The sequence below is a fragment of the Aotus nancymaae genome, unplaced genomic scaffold, assembly GCF_030222135.1.
Source record: "Aotus nancymaae isolate 86718 unplaced genomic scaffold, 86718_ANA_hifiasm-v0.15.2.pri h1tg000012l, whole genome shotgun sequence".
NCBI lineage: Eukaryota > Metazoa > Chordata > Mammalia > Primates > Aotidae > Aotus > Aotus nancymaae.
The window spans coordinates 40,892,755-40,914,904 of record NW_026988423.1 but is presented as its reverse complement, the minus strand read 5'-3'; the positions used below and the strand labels follow the sequence as shown (position 1 = coordinate 40,914,904).

Here is a 22,150-nt window from a genome sequence, read left to right as displayed (position 1 = left end):
TGATCCGCCCACCTTGGCCTCCCAAAGTGCTGGTTTTACAGGCATGAGCCACCATGCCCAGCCAAACAAATGATTCTTATATGCAGATTCTTTAGGGAGCAGCTAGGCCAGCTCCCAGTGACTGGGGACCCTGTGAGGGTGTGAGGGAGATGATGGTAGCTTGGAGACACTCCTAGGGGCTGCAGTTTTGTTATCCTGCAAAAGGAACTAGGAGGAGCTTGTTCCTAAACTGTGTGAGTTCTGTGTTGGTTGCTTGAGAGCGATTGCCTGGGGCTTGCTTCCTCTCAGCCAAAGTGATTGGGATTTGGCAGTCAGGGTGATTTTCTTTGTTTTTCCGGTACCCTGAGCTGTTTCCTAGCCAGCCCACATTTGTGAGCACTTGGTAAACACAGAGCAGGAGGGAATGGCAGTGAATGGGGATTTCCCTCAGTCCTGCCCACTGGCTGCTCTTGAACTGACAGGCTTCTCCCTCATTCTAAACTCACCAGCAGCACCAGGCATGGTGGCTCACACCTGTAATCTCAACACTTTGGGAGGCCGAGGAGGGTGGATCACCTGAGATCAGGCGTTCAAGACCAGCCTGGCCAACGTGGTGAAACGTCATCTCTACTAAAAATACAAACTAATTAGCTGGTCATGGTGGCAGGCGCCTGTAATTCCAGCTATTTGGGAGGCTGAGGCAGGAGAATCGCTTGAACCTGGGAGGCAGAGGTTGCAGTGAGCCGAGATCATGCCATTTCACTTTAGCCTGGGCAACCAGAGTGAAACTCTGTCAGTAAATAAATAAATCCACTCTCAGTGGAGCAGTAAACCCATCAATAGTCAGGCATAGCGCATATCCTGAAATGTTGGGTACCAGACCTGTTTCCTTAAACTCACACCTGCTTTGTTTTTCCAGGTCTATAAGGGAGAATTCCAGCTACCTGACTTTCTTAAAGAAAAACCACAGGTACTGTGTCTGCTTCTTCCTTCTGATAATAGATTGGCTCTTACATTGAAGTAATCTTTTTAAAGAGGTAATAAAATTAAAAAGGCAGAAACAAGAAAAAAGAAGAAAAGGGATAATCATATATGCTAGTGGAAGAAAGATTAGTCTCTGCGACTTGTTGATTTTAAAAATAATTTAACACAGTCTTAATTCCAGAGAACTCAGTGTCTCCCAAAACTAGGGAAATACTTTATTGATAACCAAATTCTGATTGCTTGAGGTCGTGCACAAACCACCCAGTTGATAAAGCTGCTCCAGCCTTCCAGTGACAGTGACCCTCTCTGTTTTTACTGTGTGTGCTATACATCCATGGCCCTTTGACTTTTCTCATTTGGAGCCTAGAAGACTTACAAATATATTTTGCACACAGCCACTGGCCCTTGGGAAGGATGGTGAGAGTTTGAAGGATTAAAGCCATCACAGTGGCTCATGCCTGTAATCCTAGCACTTTGAAAGGTCGAGGTGGATGGATCACCTGAAGTCAGGAGTTCAAGACCTGCGTGGCACTATGGTGAAACCCCATCTCTACTAAAAATACAAAAATTAGCCAAGTATTGTGGCAGGAACCTGTAATCCCAGCTACTTAGGAGGCTGTGGCAGGAGAAATGCATGAACCAGGAGGCGGAGGTTGCTAAGCCAAGATAATGCCACTGCACTTCAGCCTGGGTGACAGAACAAGACTCTGCCTCAAAAAAGAAAAAATTAGCTAGGCATGGTGGTGCAGGCTGATGGTCCCAGCTACCTGGGAGGCTGAGGCAGGAGGATCGCTTGAGGCTGGGAGGTGGAGGTTGCCACTGTACTCCAGCCTGGGTGACAGAGTGAGACCTTGTCTCAAAAATAAAAAAAATAAGCAGACTCAGGGTTTTCCCTGTAACGTCTGCTGTCACTGACTTGCATTCCAGTCCTGTTTCCTGGGTTGGAAAGAAACAGGGAGTCTCTAGGCAGACATGACTAGAGGAGCCTAGTGTGAAGTCTAGTTGCCTGAAGCAAGCCTGGAGTAAATGGGCTGCCCTCTCTGAGGGAAGCCATGTCTCACATCAGAGTTGAAGCCTCTTCCTTCCCGATTCTTGTCTGAAAACAGCCACTAGTAATTGATACATATGACTTGAGTGTTTTAAAGTACTTTCAAAGCATATTCTTACTCACATATATTTAATATTCATCCATCCATTCATTTCAGTTATTCACCAATTGTTTACTTAATGCCTACTTTGGTGAAGAATTGATGTAAGTCCTCAGTAATGGGGGTAAGAAAAACCTTCTCAAGGAGCTCCTGATATATCCAGAAGACTCCAACCAACTCATGCAGACAAAGGGGCACAGAGCTCTGGGCCAAGGCTGGGCATGGTGTTCGAGAAACCTGGGCAAATTCATGAACAGACTCACTCACAGGCTGTGGAAGTTGGAGCCAGAGAATATTCCAAGAGGTTATAAAATCCAAAAGTGTTCGGGTGCGGTGGCTCGCACCTGTAATCCCAGCATTTTGGGAGGCCGAGGCAGGTGGATCACTAGGTCAGGAGTTTGAGACCAGCTTGGCTGACATAGTGAAACCCCATCTCTGTGAAAAATACAAAAAAAAAAATTATCTGGGCATGGTGGCACACACCTGTAATCTCAGCTACTTGGAAGGCTGAGGCAGGAGAATCACTTGAACTCAGGAGGTGGAGGTTGCAGTGAGCCAAGATTGTGCCATTGCACTCCAGCCCGGGTGACAGTGTGAGACTACATCTCAAAAAAAAAAAAAAAACTCATCTGTAGATTATAGATCATTTATAGATCATTCTTACGAATCATAAGAAAAAGATTTTTTTTTTAATTGGGCAGAAAGCCTGGGCAACATAGCAAGACCTCATCTCTATCAAAAAATTAGCTGGGTGGGGCCAGGTGTGGTGGCTCACACATGTAATCCCAGCACTTTGGGAGGCTAAGGCGGGCGGATCACTTGAGGTCAGGAGTTCAAGACCAGCCTGGCAAATATGGCAGAACCTCATTTCTAAAAAATACCAAAAATTTAGCCAGGCATGGCGGCACATACCTGTAATCCCAGTTGCTCCTGAGGCTGATGCAGGAGAATTGCATTGCTTGAATTCAGGAGGCAGAGGTTGCTGTGAAGTGAAATCATGACATTGCACTGCAGCCTTGGCTACAAAACAAGATTCCATCTCAAAAGAAAAAAAATTAGCTGAGCGTGGTGACATGCTTGGGAAGCTGAGGTGGGATGATCCGTTGAGCCCAGGCCGTGAACTGTGATTGTGCGACTGTACTCCAGCCTAGGTTACAGAGGGAAACCTTGTCTACTAAGAAAGCAAAACATCATGCAGAAGCGCACATGCAGACACATAGAAATGGGCCTATAACATCTTCAGTTTAACCTCTAGTGTGAATGAGTTGACACCTATAGAACTTTCAGTTTCAATCATTAGCTAGAGTGTTTCATAAAACTTGGGAAAGTGCAGTACTTAACAGTTACAGTTTTCTAAAGGATACAGATCAGGAGCAGCCATAAGATAGGAGTAGGTCCGGCAGGGTTCTGAGTGCAGAGCTTCTGCCCCTGCTCCCTATGGAATCGGCATGTCACCCTCCCGGCAGACCCGTGTTCACCAACTGGGAAGTGCCATTGAACTTCCACACCCAGCATTTTTATTGGGGTTTATTCATACAGGCAAGATTGATCAAATCGATGGTCATGTGTTAGAACTCAATCTCCAGCCAACCTCCCCTCCCCAGAGTTGAGGCAGGCTCCAAACCCCAGCCCCCTGATCCCATGGTTGGCCTTTGTGGTGATCAACCCCATCCTGAGTCATCTCATAACATAAACTCGGATGTGATCCAATGGGCTTAGAAATAACAAAGGCACTCTCGTTACCCAGGAAATTCCAAGGATTCAGTATTTCCCTCCTAGGAACCAGGGGGAGAGGCCAGTCAGATTCTTGAGCATGCAGCAGTGGTGCATTGAATTCATCTGAAAGTGAACAGAGCCCGTGGGCCACCCCTGGTGTTTCAGTAGGGCAGTCACTTCTCGTGCTGACCAACTTCAAGAACGTTCAAACTTATCTTCTTTCCTTCAACAGACTGAGCAAGTGGAGTAGCAGAACCAGGAGCCTCTTCCGTACATGAGGTGAGGGTTGGGGGACATTGCTGGGTCCTTCTGTGGCCCACTCAAGCTCTTGCAGGGTGCTGGGTGGCCGAGGCAGAGAGCACAGCTCTGGAGTCCATCTGCCTGTGTTGGAATCCTGGCTCTTCACTTTCTGTGTGGTAGCGAGTGCGTTACTTCATCTCTCTGTCTTCATTTCTTCATCTATAAAATAAGGATATTAACAAGAGCATGGTGGTGAGACTGAATCATCATCCAAGAGCCTGGCTCATCATCAGCACACAATAGTGTTTTGTTATTTTCTTTATGAACCATGAAATATTGCAGCTGAAAGGGACCTGGAGGCCATCAAGCCCAACTCCCTGTTTGCTGAAAAGGAAGCTGGTCCTGGAGGAAACAGGTCATTTGTCAAGGTCATAGTCCAGAGGCAAGGAGACTCAGAACTCAGGAACGGCTGCTTGCTTCTGCTTTTCCTGTTCAGCCGGGACCCCAGCCGCCCACCCCTACCTCCAGGGGCTTTCTCTGTGTGCTGGACTTGCAGATGTTTTTGCACTATTGCAATCTCTTTTGTTTCTTGGTTGGTTTTTGAAGTTTACCCTTGCTTGTTTTAATGTATTATGGATAGCTTAGATGAGTAACCCACGTTGTCACATTGGACCAAGCGCTACATTGTGGACAAGGCCAGCCCTGCCTTCTACACCCTCTGAGTACATGGCCTTTATCAGGCACATGACCAGGGACGCCAGCTCAAAGCTGGATTCTGAGCCCAGATCTCCAGATGCATCTCAGATGCTCAGTGCTCATGGCCTTTCCCAGACTTTCAGTTTCTGCTTATCCACCCACACTCTCTTAAGATCAGTTTTTTTCCAAATGATATGGTAAAGCCTTTGATCAGTTGGAACTTGAACAGCCTTTTAAAAAATCTGATATTGGCTGGGCACTGTGGCTCAAGACTGTAATCCACATACTTTGGGAGGCCGAGGCAGGCAGATCACAATGTCAGGAGTTTGAGACCAGTCTGGCGAACATGGTGAAACCCCATCTCTACTAAAAATACAAAACTTAGCTGGGTGTGGTGGGCACCTGTAATCACAGCTACTCGAAAGGCTGAGGCAGGAGAATCACTTGAACCCAGGAGGTAGAGGTTGCGGTGAGCCGAGATAGCACTATTGCATTCCAGCCTGGGCGACAAGAGCGAGACTTCATCTGAAAAAAAAAATACAAAACTTAGCTGGGCTTGGTGGTGGGCACCTGTAGTCCCAACTACTCGGGAGGCTGAGGCAGGAGAATCAGTTGAACCCGGAAGGCAGAGAGGTTGCAGTGAGCCAAGATTATGCCGCTGCACACTCCAGCCTAGGTGACAGAGCGAGACTCTGTCTCAAAATCTGATATTGATAGTGATTTTTTCTCATAGTTTACTTGTTGACTTTTGTTTTTATTTTTACTTTATATAATAATTGTGCATATTCCACACCAGGCATAAAATACCAAGCATTGTATTTCTGTATGTGTATATATATATACACATATATATATATATATATATGATGATATATCTAACAGATATGCTAAATTATAGATACAGCTATATGTAAAATTTTATTCAGTTCTCAAACCACTGTGACAAGCAGGCAGTATTCCTGTTTTACTAGTAAGAAAACAGGTTGAATATGACTTGCTGTGCATTGATGGATTATAGATATAAGAAGCACATGGACACTGCTCCGTCCTGTCAAAATCCCAGATGGCAGAGCTACTAATATTGATAGGTTCTAGGATTCAGGTTTCCTTTCTGCTAAGGAGCAAATGCAGAATGTTAGACTTATGCTCTGTGGATCTGCATATTTAGCAGCAGCTATCAGCCCTTGGATAATTTTGTTTATACAAAATGCTTTGAAAGTTCACAGGTAATCTCCTTGCCCACCCCACCAGACACACACACAAGGCCTGATTTATTACCAGCCATGTTGTAAGATGGACTGCATCGGCAGATGCCTTGGCAGCATTTCACCCTTGCTGCGTGTAGAGGCTTGGACGTGCCCACTTGTGGTGAGGAGGACTCTGGAGAAATGGGGAGGGGACACAGCGAAGCCATTAGGATGGATACTATATCTTTTGGGTTGCTTCGGCATTTCAATAACAGTCACTATGTTCTCTGGGGCTTCCTTTAAAGAACCTTAGGATCATTTCTTCACATGAGGAGGAATCAGGGTGCTGAGCCCTGGACACTTAAGAACCCTAGGATCATTTCTCACATGAGGAATCAGGTTGCTGAGCCCTGGACACTGAAAGAAGCTTAGGATCATTTGTTCACATGAGGAGGAACCAGGGTGCTGAGCCCTGGACACTTAACCTTAGGATCATTTCTTCACATGAGGAGGAATCAGGGTGCTGAGCCCTGGACACTTAACCTTAGGATCATTTCTTCACATGAGGAGGAATCAGGGTGCTGAGCCCTGGACACTTAAGAACCTTAGGATCATTTCTCCACATGAGGAGGAATCAGGGTGCTGAGCCCTGGACACTTAACCTTAGGATCATGTCTTCACATGAGGAGGAATCAGGGTGCTGAGCCCTGGACACTTAAGAACCCTAGGATCATTTCTTCACATGAAGAATCAGGTTGCTGAGCCCTGGACACTGAAAGAAGCTTAGGATCATTTGTTCACATGAGGAGGAACCAGGGTGCTGAGCCCTGGACACTTAACCTTAGGATCATTTCTTCACATGAGGAGGAATCAGGGTGCTGAGCCCTGGACACTGAAGAACCTTAGGATCATTTCTTCACATGAGGAAGAATCAGGGTGCTGAGCCCTGGACACTGAAGAACCTTAGGATCATTTCTCCACATGAGGAGGAATCAGGGTGCTGAGCCCTGGACACTTAACCTTAGGATCATTTCTTCACATGAGGAAGAATCAGGGTGCTGAGCCCTGGACACTGAAGAACCTTAGGATCATTTCTCCACATTAGGAGGAATCAGGGTGCTGAGCCCTGGACACTGAAAGAACCTTAGGATTATTTCTTCACATGAGGAATCAGGGTGCTGAGCCCTGGTCACTTGATGCCCCTGACAGTGCCCCCACAGTGGAGTCAATAGCAGACGACAGTGGCAGTCATTTAGAAGTGGACAGGAGCAGCCCTGGTTTCAGCCACCATCTGCTCATTTTGCACCCAGCAGCTGCTTGCATGTCTCTGAAAGCACCAGAGTGAGGGCTTATGTGCCTCCCAAGCAGCCCTCATGAGGCAGCTGTTCTCAGTGTGGATCCTCCTGCCCCTGACCTGCAGGAGCCTTCTGGACCACCTGGCTTGTCCAGGCCTAGAGTTGGGAGGGGGAAGGAGGAGGTGAAGGCACAGGGAGAACACACCGGGACTCCACACCTGTAACCACAGTCTGTTTGTTTGCCCTAGGAAAGAAGGCTGCCTTTTCAGCAAAGGGAAATTTCTAGGACTGGCTGCCCCCTCCGAGCATCTGCACCTTGGCTGCATCTCTTCTTTGTTTGCCAATTTCCTCCCACTGAGAGGATGGAGGTGTCCACACACCTTTGGACATCGTGAGGGATACGCCTCCTGCGTAAAGAGCTCTTGATCCTGATTCCATGCACAACCCTGCAATAAGGAGCCCAGAAGGGACATGTGTTTCCTGTTAAAACTGCTCTTGTCCCCTTTTCTTACCAGATTATGAAGTTTGTTTTCAAAGGGAGGGTTTAAAAATGGGATCCTGTAAGCAGACTTGCACAGTTTCCTTTTGAAATAGGTTGTCTATACATGTTCTAATGTTTTGTAGAACACGTGTGCCTGTTTAAATGTATTGATGTGGGTAATAATAAATAATTATTTAAATGATTCATTTTATTTCTGAGAAGTTGGGAAATTACCATTATACATTTACAACTTAATGACTTTTGTATTTTATTTTTCAAAATAAAAGCTTTCAATGTGAGGCATTCTGGTAGTTACATGTCTTCATTAATGTGATTTCAGAGAAGCACAAGACCTTATCAGATGCTTCTGTGATGAACCACAGTTTCCTCGGTTGGTTGTATTGTATATAATCCCCTGGAGCTATCACCTTATTTTTGGCTGGGAGGAGGGGGTGGTGGGTAGAGACAGGGTCTCATTACATTGCTCAGCCTGGACTCAAAAGATTCTTCTGCCTCAGCCTCCCAAAGTACTAGGATTACAGGCATCAGCCACAGTGCCTGGCTTGCATCATCATTTTTTAGTGAAGTTTTCTATAATTATTTCAGAGAGAACCTATCGCCGTCCTCTTTCAGAATCCTGTTCTATTTCATGCTTGAATATTGTACTTAAGGACACAGAAGTTACTATTTCCACTCATTTTCTAGAAGTCATTGTTAAGGAACACAGGATGTTCAGATGGTGGTAATAATTCCCATATTGTATGTTCTATGTGCCAGGCATGAAAAGGGTATTTAACATGAGCTAACATGTTAAATACCCTTTTCATGCCTGGCACATAGAACATAACTTGTACCTATCCATATAGGCCATATCCATATCAGAAATTGCAGTATTTTCTACTCTATCACTCAAGCCAGACACTTAGCTAACAGTCACACTTGCTTCCACCCTTTTCCTCCCTCTTTCCATCCACATCCAAGATCTTTGATCCTACCTTCAGTGTATTTCTTGGATCACACAGCAGAATTAGAGTTTTTAGAATGCACATCTGTAAGGACCCTCCACACCTGAAGCATTTCGGTGTCTTCCATTTCACTTAGAAGAGAGCCCAGACTCCTGCCAGGGCCAGCAAGGTCCTCCTCTCCATCTCTTTGCAGGCCTTTATTCCCACCTCACTGCTTGTGCTCTCGAAGTATTTCCAGAACATAGCAAGCTCTTCCTGTCCCTGCATATCTCATTCCTCTCTCTGGAATGTTCTTTCCTTTGGCTATTTACTTATTTATAGATGGATTCTCACTCTGTCACCCATATGGCATGCAGTAGCACGATCTCTGCTCACAGCAACCTCCACCTCCCAGGTTTAAGCAATGTTCTTCCCTTTGGCTATTTATTCATTTATTTACTTATTTATAGAGGAAGTCTCACTCTGTCACCCAGCTGGCGTACAGTAGCATAATCTTGGTTCACTACAAGCTCCACCTTCCGGGTTTAAGCAATTTTCCTGCCTCAGCCTCCTGAGTAGCTAGGATTACAGGCATGCACCACCACGCCCGGCTAATTTTTGTATTTTTAGTAGAGATGGGGTTTCACCATCTTGGTGAGGCTGGTCCCAAACTCCCAATCTCAAATTATCTGCCCGCCTCAAACTCCCAAGGAGCTGGGATTATAGGCATGAGCCACCGCTCCCGGCCCCCTTTGCTCTTTGACTGATAGGCTCCTTCTCGATTCTCTGGTCTCAGTAAGTCTCACTTCCTCAAAGAGATTTTCCCTGGCCTCTTAAGCTGAATGGTAACTCTCCTGCTGCCTGCCTTCTTCATGGTACTTACCACACTTTGCAGTGTTTCATCTGTTTGTTGCCTTTTTGATTATCTGACTTCTACCCCAGCCAGTAAGATCCTGGAGTACCAAGACTGTATTTTTTCTTGCCTGTTGTACTTTTGACACCTAGCAAATTGTCTGGCGCTTTCTAGAAACCGAGTAAAATATTTGGTGGATGACTAACTAATCCTCCAAAGAGCCTTCTTATATCCATATCGTTTCACAGATCGGGAAACAGCCTCAGCAAGGTCAGGCCAAGGCACAAGCCTGACTCTAACGTCCTTTCCACTCCACTTCCCTAGCCCTGTCCCCTTCCATTTAAAATGAGTATGTCCAGCCTGGGCAACATAGAGAGACCCTGTCTCTACCAAAAAAAATTATTTTAATTAACCAGGCATGGTGGTATGCACCTGTAATCCCAGTTACTCAGTAGGCTGAGGCAAGAGAATCGTTTTAATCTTGAGTAGCGCAGGTCACGGTTAAGCTACTGCACTCCAGCCTGGGCGACAGAGGTAGACTCTGTCTTAAAAAAAAAGAAAAAATAAATAAAATTAAGTGAATACTGATGTCAGATCAATGTGTTTAACAGTTTTAAGTCACCAATTTTCTCCAAAGCATTTGATTCTCTAATGCCTAACATTACATCTAAACGTCTAGGCTGGCCAGGCACGGTGGCTCACACCTATAATCTCAGCACTTTGGAAGGCCAAGGTGAGTGGATCACTTAAGGTCAGGAGTTTGAGACCAGCCTGGCCGTCAGAGTGAAACTTCATCTCTACTGAAAATACAAAAATTAGCCAGGTGTGGAGACGCACGCCTGTAATCCCAGCTACTCGGGAGGTTGAGGCAGGAGAATCACTTGAACCTGGGAGGAGGAGGTTACAGTGAACCGAGATAGTGCCACTGGCACTCCAGCCTGGGTGACAGAGTGAGACTCCATCTCAAAGAAATAATAAATAAGTGTCTTAGCTATTCTGCTGTCACAGCGTGGCCTTACTGCTCCCTCATATACGGTGCCTTTCTCCTGCCTCCTTTCATTCTCTTTGCTTTCTTCTTGCAGATGCTCACACACCCATTCTCCCTACCTGGGAAATCACAGCCTTATTAACAGCTCAGCTGTCCTAAGTCCTGTTTCCTCATGAAGTCAAAGTCAACTGCTGCAACCTCAAAATAGCAATTTAAATCAGCTTCAGCATAACCTTTTTTCCCCCCCTTGTTTCCTGTGTTAGTATTATGTCACCGACTTTGTGGGGATGAGGTCATATACTCTTCTAGAGCATATCATAATGGCCGAACATCTTTAGCTATATAACCTACCTAGATCCCAATACTTACCCCCAAGGGAATGTATGATTTTTATTCCCCATTATGAAAAACAAACCCCTCCAAACCCAAAGAATGGACTCAGAGACCCAGAGAACAGTGAAAGACTTTTAATGCTGGTCTTACAATATTGGGTGTCTAGCAGCAGACACACCCAGCACAGTTTCAACAAGCAGTTTATCCCCTAGTGCACAGGTCCCTCCCCGGTTCCTCACAGGCTAAGTACTATGGGGTCACACTCTTCCTGGATGTCGCCTATTGGTTGTTGGGTAGGGGCTTTAGATGTTTTCTTTAGGGTTGTCCTGCTGTGTTTTGTTGCAGCCCATGATGCATTGCAATCCTAGTCAGCTCAGGGGCTCTTCAAATATTTGACTTACGACCTAAGTAGCTGGGCAGGCTAATAAGAACAGACAAAGTGAACTATTTTGCAGGCTCGTAAACTTTCATCTTAGACTAAACTTCTTTGGTTCAGGTGAGGACAACTAAGGGGGTGGGGGGTGACACGCAGGCATTGGCTATCCAAGCAGGGGCCTAATATAGCTTGTTTCTTTTTAGTTTGCTTACCTAAGCTGATTTAAGGCACTTTGTCTTGGAAATGGACCACTGTATACATTATTTCTTACACCCAGTTTAAATTTTTTTCGGTAGAGATGGGAGTCCAACTCTGTTGCCCAGGCTGGTATTGAACTCTTGGCCTCAAGTGATCCTCCTGCCTCAGCCTCCCAAAGTGTTTGGATTACAGGCGTGAGCCACCTGTTCGGCCATCTTTGTTTAAAAAAAAGAGTTTAGAGGACTCTAACTAGGAGCTATTGTAGTAACCTGGGCCAGATGTTTATAGATGGGTGGAAACAATGACCAAGATAAAAAGAAGGCTGGGAGGGGTGCAACCAACCGGACTTGCAAGTAAACAGATCTGGTGGCAAAGGTCAGGGAAAACCAAAGACTCCCAGGTCTCCAGGTGGCAAGGCCAGATACGGTAGTGCTGGCAGACGCGGCGGGGGTGGAGCACATTCCACCACACAGTTGGCCCACACACTCTGGCTGCAAAGGGCCAGGGACCACGTGTCTCCAACTTGCCTGAATTTGGACAACTCACTCAGTCTCACTGCCTGTCTTCACAATTTCAAAATGAAGCTAAAATAAACCCGTCTCCGGCTTGTTTTGTTTTTGATTTTTTTCTAGAGACAATTTCTCTCTATCACCCAGTCTGGAGTGCAGTGGTGCAATCTTGGCTCAGTGCAACCTCCGACCCCAGGTTCTAGTGATTCTCCTGCCTCAGCCTCCCAAGTAGATGGGATTACAGGCTCCCGCCACCAAAATTAGCCTGCCTAATTTTTTTTGTATTTTTTTTTTTTTTTTAGTAAAGAGGTTTCACCATGTTGGGCAGGCTGGTCTTGAACTCCTAACCTCAGGTGATCCACTGGCCTCAGCCTTCCAAAGTGTTAGGATTACAGGTGTGAGCCACTGGGCCTGACCTGCAGTTTGTTTTAAGAATCCAGTAACATCACTATGTTTAACAATTGGTGTAGATATTCAGAAGCAGCAGATGTGAACATTTAATGAATGTTATGCATAAACAAATTAGATCAAAGTAAGTGAATTCCATGACGCTGAGAATGGTGTCTTCTGGATATGCTACCTGGTAACCCCTCCTTCAGCAGTGTGCCCCTTGACAAGCATCATGGGGAGTAGGGACAGAAGAGGTGGGTGGGGATCACGGAGACACCCCCCCCGCCTTTCCCCTGTCCCATCCACCCCTTTGTATAATATAATCATTTAACAAGGGGTTCCCATGTGTAAAATATTTGCTTCATTCAATCACAGACACTTGATGTTCAAATTTACTGAGGAAGAAGCTATTCACATGTCAAATAGGAATTTTAAAAAATCCCTTAATTAGCTGTATCATTGAAGTAAAACCTATTTAAGGGATTTAGTGTTTATCTAGGCAAGACTGGTGGCTTCTTGGCTTTCTGTCCTCCCCATTTCTTCCTCCTTTCAAAGTGTGGATTTTATTTTCAAGTCTGGGAAAAGAGGTGTTCAAGGTGGGAGGTGAAGGCAGGAGGATCGCTTTAAATCAAGAGTTTGACCAGCCTGGTCAATATAGTGAGACCTTGTCTCTAGAAAAAAAAAATGTTTTTTAATTGGCTGGTTGTGATGGTGCATGCCTGTGGTCTCAGCTCCTCAGGAGGCTGAGTCAAGAGGATCACTTGAGCCCAGGAATTTGAAGCTGCAGTGAACTGTAATCATGTCACTGCACTCCAGCCTGGGTGGCAGAGCAAGGCCCTGTCTAAAACAACAAAAAGCCAGGCTCAGTGGCTCACACCTGTAATCCCAGCACTTTGGGAGGCTGAGGCAGGAGGATCTCTTGAGGCCAGGAGTTCGAGACCAGCCTGGGAAACATAGTGAAACCTTGTCTCTATATATTTAAAAAAAAATGGCCGGGTGCAGTGGCTCACACCTGTCATCCCAGCACTTTGGGAGACCAAGGCGGGTGGATCATGAGGTCAGCAGTTAAAGACCAGCCTGGCCAACATGGTGAAACCCTGTCTCTACTAAAAATACAAAAATTATCTGAGCATGGTGGCACTTGCCTGTAATCTCTGCTACTTAGGAGGTTGAGGCAGGAGAATTACTTGAACTGGGACCCGGAAGACAGATGTTGCAGTGTGTTGAGATTGTGCCACTGCACTCCAGCCTGGGCTATAGAGCAAGATTCTGTCTCAAAAAAAGAAAAAAGAAAAAGCCAAAAAAAGATGTTTGGGAACTTCCACTTCCACAATGTAGACGTCCACTGTTGGAGGACTATTTTGCATCATAACCAAGACACATGGCCTGAGAGCCTGTGATGATTATTTGTGTTTGTACAAACTCCAGAGCAGACAAGCTCCTGGACTAAAAGGCACTCTGAAACTGTCTTGAGCAGACATATGAGGAGAGACAGGTCATTATCTCCAGCATAAAAGGAATGAACCAAGATGTTGATTTTGAAGAGCCGACACTTTCCCAAGAAGCCTCCACAGTGTGACCTGACAGGGCCTCTACCAGCACTGAGGGTCAGAATTGAGGCATCTGAGGCTGGGCCACATTCTTGCAGAGGCCCCACTCACAACATGGCCTGGAGTGATAGTAAGATGTTGATGCGGCAGCTCCTCACCAGATGTCCTGCTCTCACTCTTGCCCCTCCATTTCCAGTCTCTTGACAAGCAGCTGGAATTTTTTTGTTTTTGTGTTTTAGTTTTGTTTTTTCTTTGAGAAAGAGTCTCGCTCTGTCACTCAGGCTGGAGTGCAGTGGTGTGATCTCAGCTTGCTGCAACTTCTGCCTCCCGGGTTCAAGCAATTCTCCTGCCTCAGCCTCCCGAGTAACTGGGATTACAGACACCTGCCATCGTGCCTGGCTAATTTTTGTATTTTTTAGTAGAGATGGGTTTCACCATGTTGACCAGGCTGGTCTTGAACTCCTGACCTCAGGTGACCCACCTGCCTTGACCTCCCAAAGTGCTGGGATTACATGTGTGAGCCACCGCTACTGGGCTTTGTTGTTGTTTTTAGAGATAAGGTGTAGCTCTCTCACTCAGGATGGAGTGCAGTGGTGAAATCATGGCTCACTGCAGCCTCTATCTCCTGGGCTAAGGTGATCCTCCCACCTTACTTCCTGAGGAGCTGGGACTAGAGGCACATGCCACCACATCTGGTTAATTTTTATTTTCAAGATAGAGTTTCACTTTTGTTGTCCAGGCTGGAGTGCCCAGTCTCAGCTCACTGTAAACTCTGCTTCCCGAGTTCAAATTGTTCTCGTGCCTCAGCCTCCCGAGTAGTTAAGCTTACAGGCATCTACTACTCATACCTGGCTAATTTTTGTATTTTTAATAGAAACGGTGTTTTGCCATGTTGGCCAGGTTGGTCTCAAACTCCTGACCTCAGGTGCTCCACCTGCCTTGGCCTTCCATAGTGCTGGGATTACAGGCGTGAGCCACTGCACCTGGCACACCTGTTTAATTTTTAAAAAGTTATTTTTGCAAAGACAGGGGTCTCTGTATGTTGCCCAGGATGGTCTCAAACTCCTACCCTCAAGTGATCCTGCCCTTTCAGCCTCCCAAAGTGCTGAGATTATAGGCATGAATCACTGTGCCCAGCCTCATTTTCTTTTTAATTAATTCAATTTTAATTTTATATTATAGAAATGCCACCAAATAGAAAATGTCAATGTTAAGTAGGATTTCCATGGAAAGGTGGCAAATCACAAAATCTCCCTTCCTTGATTCTTATTCCTTTTTTTTATTATTATTATTATTGCATTTTATGTTTTGGGATACATGTGAAGAACATGCAAGATTGTTACATAGGTACACACTGGCAGTGTGATTTGCTGCCTTCCTCCCCATCACATATATCTGGTACTTCTCCCCATGCCATCTCTCCCCAAGTTGCCAACCCCTGCTGTCCCTCCTCTCTTTCACCCCAACAGACCCCAGTGTGTGATGCTCCCCTCCCTGTGTCCATGTGTTCTCATTGTTCAACACCCGCCTATGAGTGAGAACATGCGGTGTTTGATTTTCTGTTCTTGTGTTAGTTTTCTGAGAATGATGGTTTCCAGGTTCATCCATGTCCCTACAAAGGACACAAACTCATCGTTTTTGATGGCTGCATAATATTCCATGGTGTATATGAGCCACATTTTCCCTGTCCAGTCTATCATCAATGGGCATTTGGGTTGGTTCCAGGTCTTTGCTTTTGTAAACAGTGCCGCAGTGAACATTTGTGTGCATGTGTCCTTATAGTAGAACGATTTATAATCCTTTGGATATATGCCCAGTAATGGGATTGCTGGGTCAAATGGAATTTCTATTTCTAGGTCCTTGAGGAATCGCCACACTGTCTTCCACAATGGTTGAACTAGAACTAGTTTATACTCCCACCAACAGTGTAAAAGTGTTCCTATTTCTCCACATCCTCTCCAGCATCTGTTTTCTCCAGATTTTTTAATGATTGCCATTCTAACTGGCATGAGATGGTATCTCAATGTAGTTTTGATTTGCATTTCTCTAATGACCAGCAATGATGAGCATTTTTTCATATGTTTGTTGGCCTCATGTATGTCTTCTTTTGTAAAGTATCTGTTCATATCCTTTGCCCACTTTTGAATGGGTTTGTTCGTTTTTTTCTTGTAAATCTGTTTTAGTTCTTTGTAGATTCTGGATATCAGCCCTTTGTTAGATGGGTAGATTGCAAAATTTTTTTCCCATTCTGTTGGTTGCCAATTCACTCTAATGACTGTTTCTTTTGCTGCACAGAAGCTGTGGAGTTTGATTAGGTTCCATTTGTCTATTTTGGCTTTTGTTGCCAATGCTTTTGGTGTTTTAGTCATGAAGTCCTTGCCTACGCCTATGTCCTGAATGGTTTTGCCTAGGTTTTTTTCTAGGGTTTTATGGTGTTAGGTCTTATTTTTTGTCTTTAATCCATCTGGAGTTAATTATAGTGTAAGGTGTCAGGAAGGGATCCAGTTTCTGCTTTCTGCACATGGCTAGCCAGTTTTCCCAACACCATTTATTAAAGAGGGAATCCTTTCCCCATTGTTTGTTTTTGTCAGGTTTGTCAAAGATCAGATGGTTGTAGATGTGTGGTGTTGCCTCCGAGGCCTCTGTTCTGTTCCATTGGTCTATATCTCTGTTTTGGTACCAGTACCATGCTGTTTTGATTACTGTAGCCTTGTAGTATAGTCTGAAGTCCAGTAGTGTGATGCCTCCCACTTTGTTCTTTTTGCTTAGAATTGCTTGGCTATGCAGGCTGTCTTTTGATTCCATATGAAGTTTAAGGTGTTTTCTTTCCAGTTCTGTGAAGAAGGTCATTGGTAGCTTGATGGGGATAGCATTGAATCTGTAAATTACTTTGGACAGTATGGCCATTTTCACGATATCGATTCTTCCTAACAATGAACTTGGAATGTTTCTCCATCTGTTTGTGTCCTCCCTTATTTCGTTGAGCAGTGGTTTGTAGTTCTCCTTGAAGAGGTCCTTTACATTCCTTGTTAGTTGTATTCCTAGGTATTTTATTCTCTTTGTAGCAATTGTGAATGGCAGTTCGTTCTTTATTTGGCTCTCTTTAAATATGTTATTGGTGTATAGGAATGCTTGTGATTTTTGCACATCGATTTTGTATGCTGAGACTTTGCTGAAGTTGCTTATCAGTTTCAGGAGATTTTGGGCTGAGACGATGGGGTCTTCTAGATATACAATCATGTCGTTGGCAAATAGAAACAATTTGACTTCCTGCTTTCCTATTTGAATACGCTTTATTTCTTTTTCTTGCCTGATTGCTCTGGCTAGAACTTCCAGTACTATATTGAATAGGAGTGGTGAGAGAGGGCATTCTTGTCTAGTGCTAGATTTCAAAGGGAATGCTTCCAGTTTTTGTCAGGAGCTGGGCCAAAAGAGGTTGTTATGAGGCAGCAGGTGTTCCTGTATCCTCAGCCAAGACAAATAGTTTGGCCTGGAGAATCTGCAATGAAACAGCGGCTGGGTTTTTAGAAGCCAATGGGAGGCAGGTGCTGGGCATGGAGAGGCCAACTTGAGAAGGATTTCAGCATTCAGAGGACACCAGGAGGCAGTAAGTGGGTGGAAGTTTTGTGCCTGGGGATGCCGTCCCAGGACCAAAGCTGCAGCTGGAGATGCCATGGTGAGTCATATGTTTTGCACAGAGATGCCAGTATGAGGCAGGACCTGGGCCTATCCAGGCTTCCGGGGAACAGGCAGCCGCCTAGCCAGGGAAGGTTCCCATGAGGCAAAATCTTCATCTGGAAAGGCACCTGTGAGGCCTGATCTTGGCCTAAAGAGGCCATGAGGTGGCAGGAACTGGGCGTGTAGAGGCTGCTGAAAGGCAGGAGCTTGGCTTGGTGGGGCCATGATGAGGCAGATGCTGGCTGTGAAGAGTCTGCTGTGACGCAGAGGTCAGGCCTGCAGAGGCAGCTGGGAGCCAGGAGCTGGGCCTGGAGAGGCTGCCGGCATGCAGCAGGTTTGCCTGGGGAGGCTGCCAAGAGGCATAAGCTGGGCTTAAAGAGCCCAGTGTGAGGCAAGTGCTCGGCCTGGAGTTGCCAACTTGAGGAAGATTCCAGCCTGGAGAGCCTGTTCGTGGGCAGGACCTGGGCCTGTCGAGGTTGCTGAAAGGCGGGAGCTTGGCCTGGTGGCGCTGTGGTGAGACAAATGCTGGGCCTGGAGAGTCTGCTATGAGGCAGAGTTGGGGCCTGTAGAGGCCGATGGGAGGCAGGAGTTGGACCTGGAATGGCAGACTTGGGAAAGTTGTCAGTCTGGAGAGGCCACCGAGATGCAGGAACTGGGCCTGAAGAGGCCGCCAAGAGGCATGAGCTATGCCTAAAGTGGCTGACTTGAGGGAGTTTTGGGCCTGGACAGCCTGTCAGGGGAAAGGAATTGGGCCTAATGAGGTTAGTGTGAGGCAGGACCTGGGCTTGTTGAGGCTGCCAGGAGGCAGGTAAAAAGTTGTTCAGGGAAGACCTCCGTGAGGCAAAGCTGGGCCTGGAGAGGCCACTGTCACTCAGGAGCTGGGCCTGTCCAAGCCATTGGGAGGCTGAAGTTCTTGCCTGATTGCTTGACTTGAGGCAGTTTTGGGCCTAAAAATGCCACCAGGAGCTAGGCAGGAGCTAAGCTGAAAGAGGTTGTTGTGAGGCAGGTGCTGGGCCTCTAGGCACAGCTGGGAGGAAGATCTGGGGCTTGAGAGGCCGACTTGTGGACACTTTGGGCCTGGATAGGCCACCCAGAGGCAGGATCTGGAACTCAGCCTCCTTAGTAGCTGGGACTACAAGTACACATCACTATGTCTAGCTAATTTATTTTATTTTGTTAAATTTTGAAAAATATTTCATAGAGGGGAAATCTATTCCTATGTTGCCCAGGCTGGTCTTGAACTCCTGCCCTTAAAAGATACTCCCATGTCTGCTTCCCAAACAGCTGTGACTACAGGCAGGAGCCACTGCACTGAGCCTGAAGAGATTTCTTTAATCTACCATCCCATACTTGGTAAGATTGAGAAAGGCAGTAGTGTTTTTAAAAATTACTTAATAATTCAATAAAAATGAAACCCAACTTTGACCCCTGCCTTCTCTCACATCTCACATCCAGTCTGTCAGGAAATCCTGTTGACTGCGTTCACCGTGTACTGAAGATCCCCACCCAGCAGCTCCCTGGCCTCCTCCCCTACTTCTCTCCTCTGACCATCTCTCACCACCTCCATGATCCTGGTCAGGACCACTATCATCTCTCACCTGTTGCCACAGCTTGGCCCCCCATGCTTCTACCCAAATCTTCCCACAGTCTTTCTCAACTCAGCAGCCAGAGAATGCTTTTAAATTGAGAGACAGATCATGTCGCCTCTCTGCTCAGAACTCTCCTGCAGTTCCCATCTCAGAGTAAAAGCCAACGCCCCAGCATTAACCTCACAGGGCTTACAGGATCTGTACTGATCCCTGCCCAGCAACTCCCTGGCCTCCTCTCCAAAGTCTCTCCCTCTCTCCTGCTCCACTGGCCTCCTTCCAGAGCCTCAGGCACACCTGACACTTTATTCTGTTGTTTCTGCCTACGGTATAGCTGTACAGAAGAGCTGCCTACAGAAGAGCTGAGTGCTCTTCCCTCAGCACCTTGGCCAGCTCCTTCCCCTCCTTCAAGTCTTTGCTCAGTTTTCACATAGGAGGCCACCCCTGACCATTCTATTTAACACTGCCATCTGTGCCCATTACCACCATATTCACCTCTTTCTTTCTCTCTTTTTTCTTTTGTTTTGGAGAGATCTCACTCTGTCACCAAAGCTGGAGTGGAGTGGTGCAATTACAGCTCACTGCAACCTCAAATTCCCAGGCTCAAGCAATCTTCCCACCCCAGCCTCTCTAGTAGCTGAAACTATAGGTGCATGCCATCATGTCTGGCTTATTTTTTGTTTTTAATTTAATTTTATTTTATTTCAAAATGGAGTTTCACTCTTCTTGCCCAGGGTGGAGTGCAATGGTGCCATCCCAGGTCACTGCAACCTCCACCTCCTGGGTTCAAGTGATTCTCCTGCCTCAGCCTCCCAAGTAGCTGGGATTGCAGGTATGTGCCACCATGCCTGGGTAATTTTTGTATTGTTAGTAGAGGTGGGGTTTTGCCATGTTGGCCAGGCTGATCTCAAACTCCTGACCTCAGGTGATCCACCCTCCTCAACCTCTCAAAGTGTCGAGATTACAGGAGTGAGGCACTGTGCCTGGCCAATTTTATTTTTTGTAGAGACAGGGTCTCCTATGTTGCCCAGGCTGGTCTTGAACTCCTGGCCTCAAGTGATCCTCCTGCCTGAATTCCTAAAGTGCTGAGATTACTGGCATGAGCCATCATGCCTGGCTTCATGTTTATTTCTTCTTGCTGCTGCAACAAACTACCCTACATTTAGTCACTTAAAACACCACAAATCTACCATCTTACAGTTCTGGGGGTCAGAAGCTCAAACTAGGTCTATTAAGGCTAAAGTCAAGGTGTCAGCAGGACTGCATTCCTTCTGGAGGCTCTGAAGTGTTCCCTTGGCTTTTCCAGCTTCTAGAAGCCACCCCTATTCCTTGGATCATGGCCCCTAACTCCATCTTCAAAGCCAGAAGTGAAGCATCTTCAAATCTCCCTCTCTAACTCTGCTTCCATCACCCATCTCCTGCTCCAATTCTGACTCTCCTACCCTCTTTCTTTTATAAAGACCTTTGTGATTGCTGGGCATGGTGGCTTCCACCCATAATCCCAACACTTTGGGAGGTCAAGGTAGAAGGAACACTTGAGGCCTGGAGTTTGAAACTAGCCTGGACAACATAGTGAGACCCCACCTCTACAAAAGCATAAAAATAATATTAGCCCGACATGGTAGTGAGTGTCTGTAGTCCCAGCTACTTGAGAGGCTGAGGTGAGATGATTGCTTTAGCCCAGGAGTATGAGATCAGCCTGGGTGACATAACTAAATCTCATCTCTACACAAATGAGCTGGGCATGGGTGACATGCATGTGTAGTCCCAGCTACTTGGGAGGCTGAGGTGGGAAGATCGCTTGAGCTCAGGAGGTCAAAGCTTTAGTGAGCTATGATCACATCACTGCACTCCAGCCTCGATGACACAGGGAGATTTTGTCTGAAAAAAATAAAAAATATATAGATTTGGTCTCTGTTCCTGGTTCCTGGCACTGAGCTTCTAAAGCTTATAAAGACCTCAGTGATAGAGATGACAGGAGCATCTTTAGTTTTAATATTTGGTCTTGGTCCCAGCTTTTTAACACAAGAGCCTCTAAGAACTTTGGGATCTCCAGCATGATAAGAATGCATTTTGGGATGTGGCTGAGATGACTCGGTGGCTACATGCTTGTAGATTTCTTCAGGAGGGCTGATTGCCAGAGGAAGCAACCACATGATTAGAGGCTTGAAACCTTCAGCCTCACCTGCTGAACTCCAGGAGGCAAAAGGGGCTGGAGGTTGACTTAATCACCAGAGATAAAGATTTTCTCAATTGTGCTTGCATAATACAGCCTCCATAAACACCCTGAACAACAGGGTTTGCAGAGCTTCTGGGTTGCTGAACACAGGAGATGCTGCAAGGGTGGCATGTTCAACAGAGGGCATGGAAGCTCTGTGCCCCTCCCCATCTACCTTCCCCTAGGCATTCATCTCTTTCTTTCTCCCTCCCTCCCTCCTTCCTTTCTTCCTTCTTTCCTTCCTTCCTTCTTCCTTCCTTCCTCCCTCCCTCCCTCCTTCCCTTCCTCTCTTCCTCCCTTCCTCCCGTCCTTCCTCTTTCTTGCTTTCTTGCTTTTTGAGACAGGGTCTGGCTCTTTTGTCCAGGATAGAGTGCAGTGGCACAATCTCAACTCACTACAAGCTAAGCTTCCTGAGTCCCCAGCTCAAGGCATCCTCACCTCAGTTTTCCTAGTAGCTGGAAATACAGGTGCACACCACCACGCCTGGTTATTTATTTATCTTATTTTATTTATTTATTTATTTTATTTTCGAGATGAAGTCTCGCTCAGTAGCCCAGGGTGGAGTGCAGCAGTGTGATCTTAGCTGCCCTACAACCTCTGCATCCTGGGTTCAAGTGATTCTCCTGCCTCAGCCTCCTGAGTAGCTGAGATTACAGGTATGCATCACCACGCCTGACTAATTTTTGTATTTTTTATAGAGACAGGGTTTTACCATGTTGTCCAGGCTGATCTCAAACTCCTGAGTTTAAGCGAACCTCCCACCTCAACCTTCCAAAGTGCTGGGGTCACAGGCATGAGCCA

General features: G+C 46.2%; 1 protein-coding gene across 2 annotated transcripts in view; it reads left to right on the top strand.

The window, feature by feature from the left end:
• TPST1 (tyrosylprotein sulfotransferase 1) overlaps positions 1 to 8,029 on the top strand; it is a 108,792-nt gene extending 100,763 nt beyond the window's left edge. Inside the window, exons 4-6 of one of the 2 annotated variants that reach the window (XM_064375609.1) lie at positions 899 to 949; positions 4,060 to 4,106; positions 7,494 to 8,029. In XM_064375609.1, coding sequence (XP_064231679.1) covers positions 899 to 949; positions 4,060 to 4,077 — 69 coding nt within the window. In that variant the 3' untranslated portion in view covers positions 4,078 to 4,106; positions 7,494 to 8,029. The remainder of the gene's footprint in view (positions 1 to 898; positions 950 to 4,059; positions 4,107 to 7,493) is intronic. The other variant, XM_064375610.1, reaches the window with a different exon arrangement.
• Positions 8,030 to 22,150: the final 14,121 nt, after the last annotated feature.